We start from the raw sequence: 13057 nt of genomic DNA, 5'->3' as shown, positions 1-13057 counted from the left end.
TTGATACTAATGCTATGGTTGGGTTTTACCTTAATGATCTTTAGTAGTTGCGAATGCTTGCTAGAGTTCCAATCATAAGTGCATATGATCCAAGTAGAGAAGTGCATATGATCCAAGTAGAGAAAGTATGTTCGCTTATGCCTCTCCGTCATATAAAATTGCAATAACGACCACCAATCTGGTTAACAATTGCCGATAATTCCGCACACCGATCCATCATTATTCCACACTTGCTATTTGTAATATATATAGTAATATATTCTAACTTTATGTTAACAGCACCTATTTTTATATTTTAGTTCTCTGATATCATGCAAAGTTATCCTCTTCATACCCACAACGTAGTTTTATTTCTCGTTTCTAGATGGAAGCAAACGTTCGGTGTACGTAGAGTCGTATCAGTGCAGATAGGACTTGAGAGAATATTGATCTTACCTTTAGCTCCTTGTGGGTTCGACACTCCATACTTATCACTTCCACCTTTGGAAATTGCTACGATGATTCCTTGCACTTAGGGATTATCAGGAAGGAAACCCTCCCCCTTTGGCCAGCCAAGGAGGGGGGAATCCCCCTCCAATTTGGCCTCACCTTCCCCTTTCCATGGGGAGAAGGGGGGCCACCCCTTTTCGGCCCAAGTGACCCAAGTAGCCTGCCACCACTTGGCCTTTTAAGTCCCGTTGATATTAAATTAAATATAAAAAACTCCTAAAAATTACTAGAGCCTTTTATTATTAATTTAAAATCACCGAAAACATTTTCCACCTATATATTATTTATCAAAAATACACGATATTACTGGATAAACTCCGAAACCCTTCTAGTGACGTTTTCGGTTCCTCTCAAAACTATTCTGAATATTAGTGAAACTATTTCAAAAATGAATTCTCATTATTCTCTTCCTACTAACACTCGGCATATCGTGATTACCTTAACCTCGTGACTCTGTAGGTTCGGTAAAACATAGACATGAACAAAACCCATTTGTTCAATGACCGATAGTGAAACCGTGGACGTCCATATGAATCTCTATGAGTACACGAATGACATTCGAGTGAACCTTTGGTTACCATGCGATGTTCCCTTTGCTTCGAGATATCTTAAAAAAATCCAAGGTGAGATGAATCAGTATCCTCTTGAGTCGCCACCATGCTCACTATGACGGTCTCCTCCTTGCTGGTTTCCTTCTTCTTTCTCGTTGACATGTTACAGGATCCTTTGACCTAGTCACATCTGTCTGGACAGACGATGATGGATGCCATCACACCGAGAGGGCCCTAAGAACATATCTCCATCATCGGAGGAGCAAATCCCATTGTTGAGCATCCAGTCCCTTGTCAAACTTTCCGTTTAACCTCTAAGTTTTCATTATGATCACCTAGTTACAGATGACGTTTGAGCAACCCTAAAGTCCATCGTAAAGTAAGAAGTGACTGTGATACTCTCATGGTCTAAGGAACTAATCACACGTTAACACTACGTGTTATAACAACTGACTTCTAACGATTGCATCTCAAAACATAACAAACAAGTCTATTCAATATAGACGTTCTTCTAACGTCATATTTTCAATGCTGTTTTGAGACTATCGTCACACTCAACAATATCTCAAGATCCGGAGAATGTGATCAGCAAAAACACTTGAGCTGGTTTTAGAGGCAAGGCTAGGAATCATATTTTACCTTTATCATTCCACATGTGCATATGAATTTTTCACTGGATCGCATATTCCAGGATCATAGCAGTTATAGCATAGAACATAAACTCTTGATTTATGAACATGGAAATATAATAATACAGGATTATTGCCTCTAGGACATACTTCCAACAGACTCCCACTTGCACTAGAGTCAATAATATAGTTAGCATTTTTTTCTTTTACGCCAATGACAATCCCGTGTTTGTTCATGCTTTGCTTGTGGTATAGCCTTCGTCCTATCAGATCTTGACAATTTCAGATTCGTGTATATCTTTTGCATTTCTATGCATCTATAATGCTTTCACAAGTATTTATAATTCGTGTGAAACTAGCTTTGTATATATTGAATCACTAGCAGAACCTTCGATTCCTTAGACCGAGCTATGGAACCACTATTACGAACAGTGTTCCATTGACACAATCATCTAGAAACTATATCAAGTTCATGAACTTTTCATTCATAACCCTTCATCGTTGCTTCTAAAGCGACAATATACTTCAACCTTCTCTTATAGAATTCACCACAGTAACTTCCTTGGACCAATTCCAACTTACAGTGCCACCATAAATTATTTAATTGAAATTAAAAATCGATTGGAGCATCGATGAGGATCTTATCAATGTACTACTTACAACGACCTTGTATTGATGTAAGTCCTTACAACAATCTCTTCATTTTCTCCGTATGTGAGAAACATGTCGTCAGTACTTAACAACATTTTCATTGTTTTCCTATGATCAACTATTTGACCATTCCGGTAACTTTACTCACAAATTTAGAAAATATATTCAGAAGTTTGAAAAAAAATCATGCATTTGAAAGAAAAATGAAAACCAAAAGTCTAAAATGGTTTTTTTACCGACCGAAAGCTTATAGAAGATCCCCCAAACCTTTTTTTTGGGCAAAGATTCCCAGAAACATGGTTGTGAAGCTTCTGGAACCTTCCAAAAACCAGAATGAGCTTCCCGCGAAGGTGCCTTAGATGGGCCAGACCATTAGATCGAAGGGTATGGGTGCCCTGTCCCAATATAGCTAAAAGTGGCGCCTAAGGCGCCAAATGGGTTTTGTGTTATTTGCCGGCGCAAAAGCTAAATATCGCAGGTGGATGTATCACTAGTCTACACATAATTTCTCATGGGTCATGGCCCAGCTAGTGATTTTTCTACCGGATTCTTCATGCACGTATTTGTGCTATGAAACTACGAGTTTTTCCTCTGCTTTTTCTATTATTATTTTTCTTTTTTTCACCATGTTCCCTTTTTCTTTCGCATATTTCTTTTTTTCTTTGTTATTCCTCATTTTGTACATTGTGTTTTTTTAAAATTACTCATGGTGTATTTAAAATTTTACACAAACCAAATCTTCATCATGCATTTAAATCCGTTCATAGTGTATTTTTTAAAAGTTCACCCTCTTTTCAGGAAATTTCATTGTCCAATTATAATATGTTAATCGCACATAAAACTAATGTTCCCCATGTCGTCAAAAAATGTTTGTCGTATATTTCCAAATATTTCCACGTGTTTAAGAAAGAATGTCATGTACTTTCAAAAGTTTCATGGGGGTATTTAAAGAAATGTTATCATTTATTCTAAGAAATGCTCATTGTATTTAACAAGTCTTTGCCATGTTTTCTGAAATGTAACCGCATATTTGAAAAATGTTCATATCATGTTTTAATACACCATGAATATATCTTAAATACACACTAAACATTTTATAATAAACATTGAGGTTTCTTAATACCCAAAGAAAAAATTAAAGAAAATAGTCATATATATATATGCACTGCAGGAATCAGCTTCTTTGCCGTCTGCCATGGCAGACGGCAAAGACGGCAAAGGAACCAAAAGCGGACGTAATTAGAATAATTTGAAACACACAAGAAATATATTTTAAATAGATATTGAAAAGTTTCTAAATACACATTAAACAATTTTGAAATACACATTGAACTTGTTATAATACATGACAAATATTTTGGAATAATGCTAAAAAACTAAATGCACGATGAACATTTCTTCAATACACTTTGAGAATTTTTAAATGCATCTTGAGCATCTTTACTACGAAATGAATATTTTTAAATAAATGATGAGAATTGATATAAAATTATTATAATAAAAAATACAATTACAGTTGTAAAAAAATAAAAAATATTTTAAAGCTGGAAGAGAGAAAACGTTTGTTAAATCAAACTAGGCTAGTTTAAAATTCATGATTATAAGATAAAAGTCAAATGTTAAAAGAACATATCTTACTAGCATGCAATTGCATAGTACCGACTGGACTGACGCCAACTAACATATTGTCTTTGGTGATGATAAGTGGCAAAACATAATAACTCCATTTGTCCCCCACAAGAGACTTTTGATGAGTTTTTCCATGGTTCAGTGGGATGAGAGTTTGACTGTGTGCGCTTTGTTTCTCGAGACCCGGTTTTCAAATCAAAATATCTCCCCATCGTGTGGCCAAACCACAAAACCATTTTCACCATCGTGCTTCTCATGTGAGAGCTTTGGAAATAGATTCCCTGTTGATAGATTTCGATGAACCTTTTTTACCCAACCTGTACTCTGCATTGTAGTAAACTTGTACTCCTCGATGCGTAGTCCATCATGCGTGCACAACTGATAATCCCAAGTGCAGGGAGTACGTAATACTTTTCAATGTGAAGGTGGTAAATAAGGAGTGTCGAACCCAAAATGATCTAAAGGTAGAATTTGTATCTGCCAATGATACAACCCTGCGTACACCGAATGTTTTGCTTTACCTAGACTATATAACTAAAAAGTACTTTACATGTATAAAAGAGATAGTTTGCAAGATAATAAAGTATTACTAAATAATAGTTAGTTATTTTAATGTAAAGTCACAATAAAATAAAAGGTAGTGAGTGTGGAGTAGAGGTGGTAGGTGCCTGAATTGTCCCTAGGCAAGTGGCTACATTACTAGACCAATAGTTATACATTATAATGTTATATGTGAGAGAAGCCTATACTAACATGCAACAAAATCCATCGACAACATGTACTTATGATTGAAACCTTTAGCAAAAATCCACAACAACTAAGAATTTATTAATGTAAAATCCAACCATAGCATTAAAATTTATGGCTGCCTTTATCCCATATGCATCAACTTCCTATACTCAGAATCGGTAATATCTGTCACTCTGGCTGCCCTATGTGTAGTTATCTCAACATACTACTAACTCTAAAGTGCGCGCTCATATGTTGGACACCAAAGGATAGCAACATATCATAACATACAATTCAAATCAATCATAATAGATCACGAATCACCATAGAACAAAAAGGATCTACTAAGACATAATAGAAGTGCAACAAATATTGGTCTACATTTCCCTCTGAATGATTGGACAGAATGAGCAGAACGACGTAATTAATACTCGGTCACGAGGTGACTCCCAAGGGGTTAGGTTTTTCCTCCTTCTGTCGACACCGCCGCCGGTCCGCCATGCATCCAATGTGACTCCGCTCTTGTTCTTGTTTGGTTCAATGTTGTTGGGTTGTGTGGTGGCGGTGATCGATGCCCCTAGTAGGATGATGTCTCCCATGTCCAATCCCCGTCCAGATGGTGTGTCTATAGTGTCGTCAGAGGGTGTGTGGGGCCATAGCGCAACGAATCCCTGACCGTCCAATACAACAAGGCCTGCTCGGCTTTGGTGACATAAAGGTGATGACAATGACGCTCTTTCGACTTGCTGTTGTGCTTGTAGTCGTCACTAGATGCATAAACAGGAGCTCCCGCCAGATTCTCAAAATTTGAGTTGATCCGAGAATGATGCAATGAAATGAATAGGACAAGAGAGTAAAAGGGTACTCCCTCGGTTTTTATTTACTTCGCATATTAGATTTGACTGAAGTCAAACTTCATAAAATTTGACCAAGTTTATAGAAAACAATATAAACATTCATCATAACAAATCTAATATGAATGGAAAATACATTCAATAGTGAATCTAATGGTATTGATTTGTTATTGTATATGTTAATATTTTTGTTTATAAACTTTGTCAAAGTTTACAAAGCTTGATTTTGACCAAAGCTAATATGCGGACTAAATAAAAACGAAGGGGGTACGTTGTAATCAAGGACGGCTAAACGCTCGGATTGCTTCCTTTAGCAGGCTGCTAAGCACATGCGTTGGCCTCTTTCCATCAAGATTAAGTTGCATCCTGGCAATCTTGCCCTGAAAACCTGCTACGCTAGTCCACAGAGTGTACTGTACTTATATACTTACATGCATGTACATAGCACAGGACCTACGGTACATAAGAGTAGCAGGTAGCTAGCATAAAGTTCCATCTACGCATGCATGCACCTATATGCACGCAAAGTATAAGCTTTTCCACTTCAAGCGAGCGGCAAGCACGGCACGTTACGCTCCGGCTTGGCGTTGACAAGCGCCATGTACGAAGCAACCAGATAGATAGATGCCAACTCGACCGATCGATCGCCTATAAATTGCCTAGGAACCATGCATTCAAACGTACCCATTCAAGCCGATCAATCATCGGCAACAAATACACTATAGTAACTAGCACTGACAGCGTTAGGGCGCTCGCAATGGCGAGCCGTTTGGGAGTCGTGCTGGCTTTAGCGGCTGTCGTCCTTCTTGCCGCAGCGGGGGCCGCCGCCGGGCAATCCACGCCACGGCCACCCAACGCCCAGGGCCCGAAGCCGAAGCCGAAGCCGATGAAGGTCAAGTGCACTGAGAACCGCAAGGAGAACCCCTACTGTTTCAACCGGAACATGGACTGCCCCGCCAACTGCCCCCAGTCCTGCTACCCCGACTGCAACACATGCAAACCCGTCTGCGGTAACCACTGGATCGATGCCATGTCTTAACAATGGAGCTACTTACGTACGTTGATTTTGTTGGTTAATGGTTTTGGTTCGTGCCTTCGTGCAGTCTGCAACACCCCGGGGGCGTGCGGCGACCCGCGGTTCATAGGTGGTGACGGCAACGCCTTCTACTTCCACGGACGCAGGGACGCCGACTTCTGCGTCGTCTCCGACCGCGACCTTCACATCAACGCGCACTTCATCGGCAAGAGCGGCCACAGCGGCATGTCCCGGGACTTCACCTGGATCCAGGCCATCGCCGTGCTCTTCGACGGCCACCGCCTCTACCTCGGCGCCAGGAAGACCGGCACCTGGGACGACGCCGTCGAGCACCTGGACATCACCCTGGACGGCGAGCCTGTCTACCTTCCCGCTGACCTCATCGAAGGCGCCAAGTGGACGTCCAGCCGCGTGCCCGAGCTGTCCGTGACCCGCACCAAGGCGACCAACGGCGTCCTCGTCGCCGTCGCCGGAAAGTTCAGCGTCAGGGCCAACGCCGTGCCCATCACTGAGGAGGAATCGAGGGTGCACCGCTACGGCGTCACCGCCGATGACTGCCTCGCGCACCTCGAGCTGGCGTTCAAGTTCGACGCGCTCACCGACGACGTCCACGGTGTGGTCGGACAGACGTACCGCTCCGACTACGTCAACCATTTCGACGTGAGGGCCTCCATGCCCACCATGGGAGGAGGTGCCACCTTCACCACCTCCAGCCTGTTCGCCGCCGACTGCAGCGTGGCGCGCTATGGAGTCAGCCGTGGAAACGACGGTGCCGCGGTGCTATCTGAGCTCGCTGGTGTCACCTGCGCCAGCGGCATGGACGGCAAAGGTGTCGTGTGCAAGAAGTAAAACGCTTCCAGTTCCTGCATGTATATGGTGAGTGTTGTACTGGCCGTGCATGTCTGCATGCATGCACGGTTGACAAGTACTTCTATGAATAAGCAAAGGGCATAATTTGATGTCTTTGGAACTTGGAACTTTATCAAGAAATATAGTATGTGCCGTTTGCATTATCTGTTGCACCGGCGTGGATATTTAGTCGAACTGTCGGATGGAGTTCCACCATGGAGTTGTTATACACGCGTGAATCTGATTTGCTTAATAGCTTCACTGCTCAAGAAAGGACCTGGTGATGAGGAGGCGAAAGAAGGGAAGAAATCACGTGTGTGCAGTCAAGCGATGAGGAGGCGAAAGAAGGGGAGAAATCACGTGTGTGCAGTCAAGCTTGACATGATGAAAACGTATGACCGAGTTGAATGGCACTATCTGGAAGCTATCATGCTAAGGTTGGGCTTTAGCACGAGTTTTGTTAGACTGACAATGAAATGTGTGACATTCGTCAGGTTCACTGTACGAGTGAATGGAGAATTGCTGCCTTATTTCACACCATCAAGGGGATTACGTCAAGGGGACCCCTACTCGCCCTATCTGTTCTTACTTTGCGCAGAAGGATTCACCGGTCTGTTGAACAATTTGGGTGGGGCACAGGTGGACAGAGGAATTAGGGTGAGTAATCATTCGCCTTGGGTGAATCACCTTCTATTTGCTGATGATAGTTTATTTTTTATGAACGCAAAAGAAGCAAGCGCCCAAAGGTTGAATCAAGTTCTAAGGATCTATGGTGGATGCTCTGGACAATGTGTAAACAAAGAAAAAAAACTCTATCTTCTTCAGTCCCAACACACCAGATCCGGTCAGACAAAGGCTGAAGTGTCTTCTCGGTATCACGGTTGAAGCCTTCAGTGAGAGATATCTTGGTTTACCTACCGCAACTGGGCGGATTACAAGTGGAACTTTTGATCACCTAAATGAGAGGATGAGAAGCAAATTGCAGGGGGGTACAGAACGCATGATTTCATGTGCAGGAAGAGAGGTTCGGCTCAAATCCGTGGCTAAGGCGATATCGGCGTTCTCTATGAGCTGCTTCAAGCTAACGAAGAAAGTCTGCAAGGGTTTACCATCATGTATGGCGCGCTACTGGTGGAGCAGCTCGCTGGATCGTCGATCCTTGCACTGGATTGATTGGGATACCCTAGGTACCCCGAAGGAGAAAGGAGGGATGGGCTTCAGAAACTTGCAGCTATTTAACCTGGCCCTTCTGGGAAAACATGTTTGGAGACTCGTCACTAGCCCTCACTCGCTATGTGCACGGGTGCTCAAAGGAAAGTATTTCCCGAATACTAACTTCTGGGGGGCCTCAACGCATCCACATGCCTCCTCCACTTGGCGTGCTATCTAGGCAGGGAGAGAGGCCCTAGGAGTTGGTATGATCAAAAGGATTGGTAATGGCACAACGGTTTCAATTTGGGGCAACCCTTGGATTCCAGGGCTGCTATCCATGAGGCCGTCGGTGCAGATAGGGGGTGCTAATTTAGTCACGGTCTTAGACTTGATTGATGTGGAAACTGGAAGATGGAAGATCAATGTAGTAAGGGAAAATTTTGTACCTCCTGAAGCCGATGCAATACTTAATATTCCCTTAAGGCGTATGGGAGGGGATGATTTTTGGGCATGGTCAGCAATGAAGGATGGAGTCTATACTGTAATATCAGTGTACCGAACTCTAATGATTCACAACGAGCATCGTGCTCTAGAAGAAGGGTCGGTTACGGAAGCTTCGGAGACTAATAAGCAATTATGGACAAGACTTTGGAAGCTAAACGTGGTACCAAAAGTACGTGTGTTCTGGTGGCGAGTGCTTTGAGGAATTCTCCCTGTCGAAAGTGCTCTCAAACACAGACATATTACAACTCTAGCCAGATGCAAAGTGTGTCTGGCAGCGGATGAGGACATGTATCATGCATTGATAAAATGTAACCTTGCTAGGAGGTTCTGGAGAGAAGCAGGCGTGTGGCTTAACATCAAGCTCCCTGAACTGCATGAATTGACATGGTCTAGAGATATTCTCTGTGATGCTAGGTTTGATGCGGCAGACAGGGCAAAGATCATTACGGTGATGTGGGCCATCTGGACTTCGCGCAACAATATTACCCATGACAAGGCCAGTAGGGAACCAGTTCAGTCACTCAAGATGATCAGAGATGCTCTTATGGTGTTGGAGCTCCCGACCAAGCATGCAAGCATACTGCCGGGCCATGGGTGGAGACCACCAGAGGGAGAGTTGATTAAAATCAACACTGACACTAGTATTTCTATGCAGGAGCATAGAGGAGGAATTGGGGGTGTGGCTCGTTCATCTTCAGGTTTTCTTGCTGCTTGGTGCAAACCATGCCCAGGCATTACAGATCCTCTCGTTGCGAAGGCAATAGATGTACATGAAGGTGTGATTGTGGCAACACTTCGTGGCTTTGCGCGTGTGGAGCTTGAGACAGATAGCTTGGAGGTGGTGAACCTCTGGAAATCGCGCCGGACTTCGCGCTCTGTTATAGCGCTGTTACTATTAGATATAGAGGAGCTAGCTGCTACTTTGTTCTATTTTGATGTAGTTCATGTAAGGAGACATGCAAACGTTCCAGCCCACCTATGTGCTAAGCAAGCATGCACACAAGAGGCAACGGAGTGTTGGATGGGCTCCCCCCCCCCCCCCCCGGGTTTCCTGGTCACCAGCCTCATGGTTGACATGGCCGGTGCCCCTCCATATGAATAAAGCTCTTCATTATCCCGCAAAAAAGGGACCTAGATAGATCTTAGTTGGACTAAGACTTAACCAAGTCGTGAAAAAAATTAACCAAGTCGCAGTCAAGTGATAAAACATATAAAAAGAAGGAAGAAAAAATTTAAAAGAAATTTTGCATGGATCTTCATGTATAACATCGACTGAGACTTACCCTAAAAAAACATCGACTAAGACTTGGTTAATTCTTAGTCGACTGAGATTTAGCATTCCCGCTCAAGAAATGGCTATATACGCATCTTTATCAGTGACGGGCAAAAGAGCCCGTGTCACTCGTATCGGTATCCAATGATGGGTAGGAAAAAACCATGTGAGTGGTAAAGGCATCTCCAATGCCGACCTGTAAACCTCCCGCATGCATCAGGACCGCGTTGTCCGGACAACGGAACACATCCAACGCGGGATTATATCGGTCCACGGGGCGGTCCGGACGCGATTTCTCCCGCAAACCGGAGACAAACGTGGGGGGCCTTGCGGGAGTCCGGACCGATCCCACGCCCGCTTCTGACCGCCCTGGCCACCAAAAACCCCACCTCCTTCGGCAGGTTTTCGATCAACTCCGCTCTAGAGCATCAGCGCCCGCATTCATGCCCAGCCAAAGTGGACGTGACCGCTCACTGGCGTCGGCATTGAAGCGGCGCGCCGGCCGAGAGAGCGCCGCCCGCGCTGCTTCCTAGTGCAGGTGGCTGCCGCGCGTTCAAACGACACGACGGCTGCCCGTCCATGCGTCTGCCGCCCACATTGATGACATGCGGTTGCCGAGGCATCTCCTCCGGCGCCACTCGTCCGTCCCTCTGTCATCCACCATTACTATAAAAACTAGTGCCCCGTCCATAGCCGTAGTCATCTACCTCCGATCCCTCTACGCACCACTCCCACCAGGATTCCTCCCCCGCCAAAGCTCTCTAGGACGGACTGACATCAGACCAGAAGAAGGAGATGGCCACCATTGCTACCAGCTAGCTGGCCGGTAGGCAGCCAGAGGACGACGACATCCCAATGGACGACGCTGCCAACGACGAACCGGAGCCACCCTCCTCCTCCGTGCCACCCTCGCCAGTGCATTGCACCATGACCATCGGTGAGGCCCGTGCCCATTACATGGACATGGCGCGGGAGGAGCGGGAGGAGCAATTCGTGGAGGTGCAGGCCGACGCCGCCTACAACCAAGACCTCCTGCAGGAGCACGTGCAGGCGGAAGAGCAGCTCGTCGCCGGCAAAACTGTCGCGCCGGACGCGGACCTGGTGGAGCAGGAAGCATTGCTCGAGTCCTAATCACTCTGCCCGCGAGATCCGCCTCGCCCGCTAGCGGGTGGCGAAGGTGGCGCCCACCTACAAGGAGAGCGACAACGCGAGCGAGGCGATGTTCGGCGAGACCGACGACGAGAAGGAGGACATCGCCGAGTCCGCGCCCCGCCGTGAGGGCGACGAAGCTGACACGTTCACGGGCACCGCCGGCAGCGAGGAAGAGTAGTGCACGCTAGGTCGCTGCCATTCGTGTCCCAGGAAGGCCACTTCTCTTCCCCTCCCGTCGATGCCAAGCTTGGTGGGCTCAACATTTTTTGTTGGGGAACGTAGTAATTTCAAAAAAATTCCTACGCACACGCAAGATCATGCTGATGCACAGCACTGAGAGGGGAGAGTGTTGTCCATGTACCCTCGTAGACCGACAGCGGAAGCGTTATCACAACGCGGTTGATGTAGTCGTACGTCTTCACGATCCGATCGATCAAGTACCGAACGTACGGCACCTCCGAGTTCTACACACGTTCAGCTCGATGACGTCCCTCGAACTCCGATCCAGCCGAGTGTTGAGGGAGAGTTTCGTCAGCATGACGGCGTGGTGACGATGATGATGTTCCACCGACGCAGGGCTTCGCCTAAGCTCCGCAACGGTATTATCGAGGTGTAATCTGGTGAAGGGGGGCACCGCACACGGCTAAGAGATCTCAAGGATCAATTGTTGTGTCTCTGGGGTGCCCCCCTGCCCTCGTATATAAAGGAGCAAGGGGGAGGCAGCCGGCCAAGGGGAGAGGCGCGCCATAGGGGGGAGTCCTACTCCCACCGGGAGTAGGACTCCTCCTTTCCTTGTGGGAGTAGGAGAAGGTAAGGGGGAAGGAGAAAGAAGGAAGGGTGCGCCCCCCTTCCCTAGTCCAATTCGGACCAGACCATGGGGAGGGGTGCGGCCACCTTTTGAGGCCTTTCTCTCCTTTCCCGTATGGCCCATTAAGGCCCAATACGAATTCCCGTAACTCTCCGGTACTCCGAAAAATACCCGAATCACTCGGAACCTTTACGAAGTCCGAATATAGTCGTCCAATATATCGATCTTTACGTCTCGACCATTTCGAGACTCCTCGTCATATCCCCGATCTCATCCGGGACTCCGAACTCCTTCGGTACATCAAAACTCAATAAAACCGTCATCGTAACGTTAAGCGTGCGGACCCTACGGGTTCGAGAACTATGTAGACATGACCGAGACACGTCTCCGGTCAATAACCAATAGCGGGACCTGGATGCCCATATTGGCTCCCACATATTCTACGAAGATCTTTATCGGTCAGACCGCATAACAACATACGTTGTTCCCTTTGTCATCGGTATGTTACTTGCCCGAGATTTGATCGTCGGTATCTCGATACCTAGTTCAATCTCGTTACCGGCAAGTCTCTTTACTCGTTCCGTAACACATCATCCCGCAACTAACTCATTAGTCACAATGCTTGCAAGGCTTATAGTGATGTGCATTACCGAGTGGGCCCAGAGATACCTCTCCGACAATTGGAGTGACAAATCCTAATCTCGAAATACGCCAAACCAACAAGTACCTTTGGAGACACCTGTAGAGCACC

General features: G+C 45.7%; 1 protein-coding gene across 1 annotated transcript; it reads left to right on the top strand.

The window, feature by feature from the left end:
- The first annotated feature begins 6211 nt into the window (after positions 1-6211).
- Positions 6212-7589, top strand: LOC109748501 (uncharacterized). The gene is made up of 2 exons (XM_020307524.4): positions 6212-6542; positions 6636-7589. The coding sequence occupies exons 1-2, from the start codon at positions 6290-6292 to the stop codon at positions 7415-7417; spliced, it is 1035 nt and encodes a 344-aa protein (XP_020163113.1). The 5' UTR covers positions 6212-6289; the 3' UTR covers positions 7418-7589.
- Positions 7590-13057: the final 5468 nt, after the last annotated feature.

Source organism: Aegilops tauschii, chromosome 2, assembly GCF_002575655.3.
Source record: "Aegilops tauschii subsp. strangulata cultivar AL8/78 chromosome 2, Aet v6.0, whole genome shotgun sequence".
NCBI classification, from domain to species: Eukaryota; Viridiplantae; Streptophyta; class Magnoliopsida; order Poales; family Poaceae; genus Aegilops; species Aegilops tauschii.
Note: the sequence above shows the minus strand (reverse complement) of the source record. Positions and strands in the feature narration are given on the sequence as shown.

Bases quoted from the DNA above. Each gene is read 5' to 3' on its own strand.
- LOC109748501 (XM_020307524.4), top strand. From the start codon at position 6,290: ATGGCGAGCCGTTTGGGAGTCGTGCTGGCTTTAGCGGCTGTCGTCCTT. The intron at 6,543-6,635 runs GTAACCACTGGA...GCCTTCGTGCAG, and splicing joins CACATGCAAACCCGTCTGCG to TCTGCAACACCCCGGGGGCG.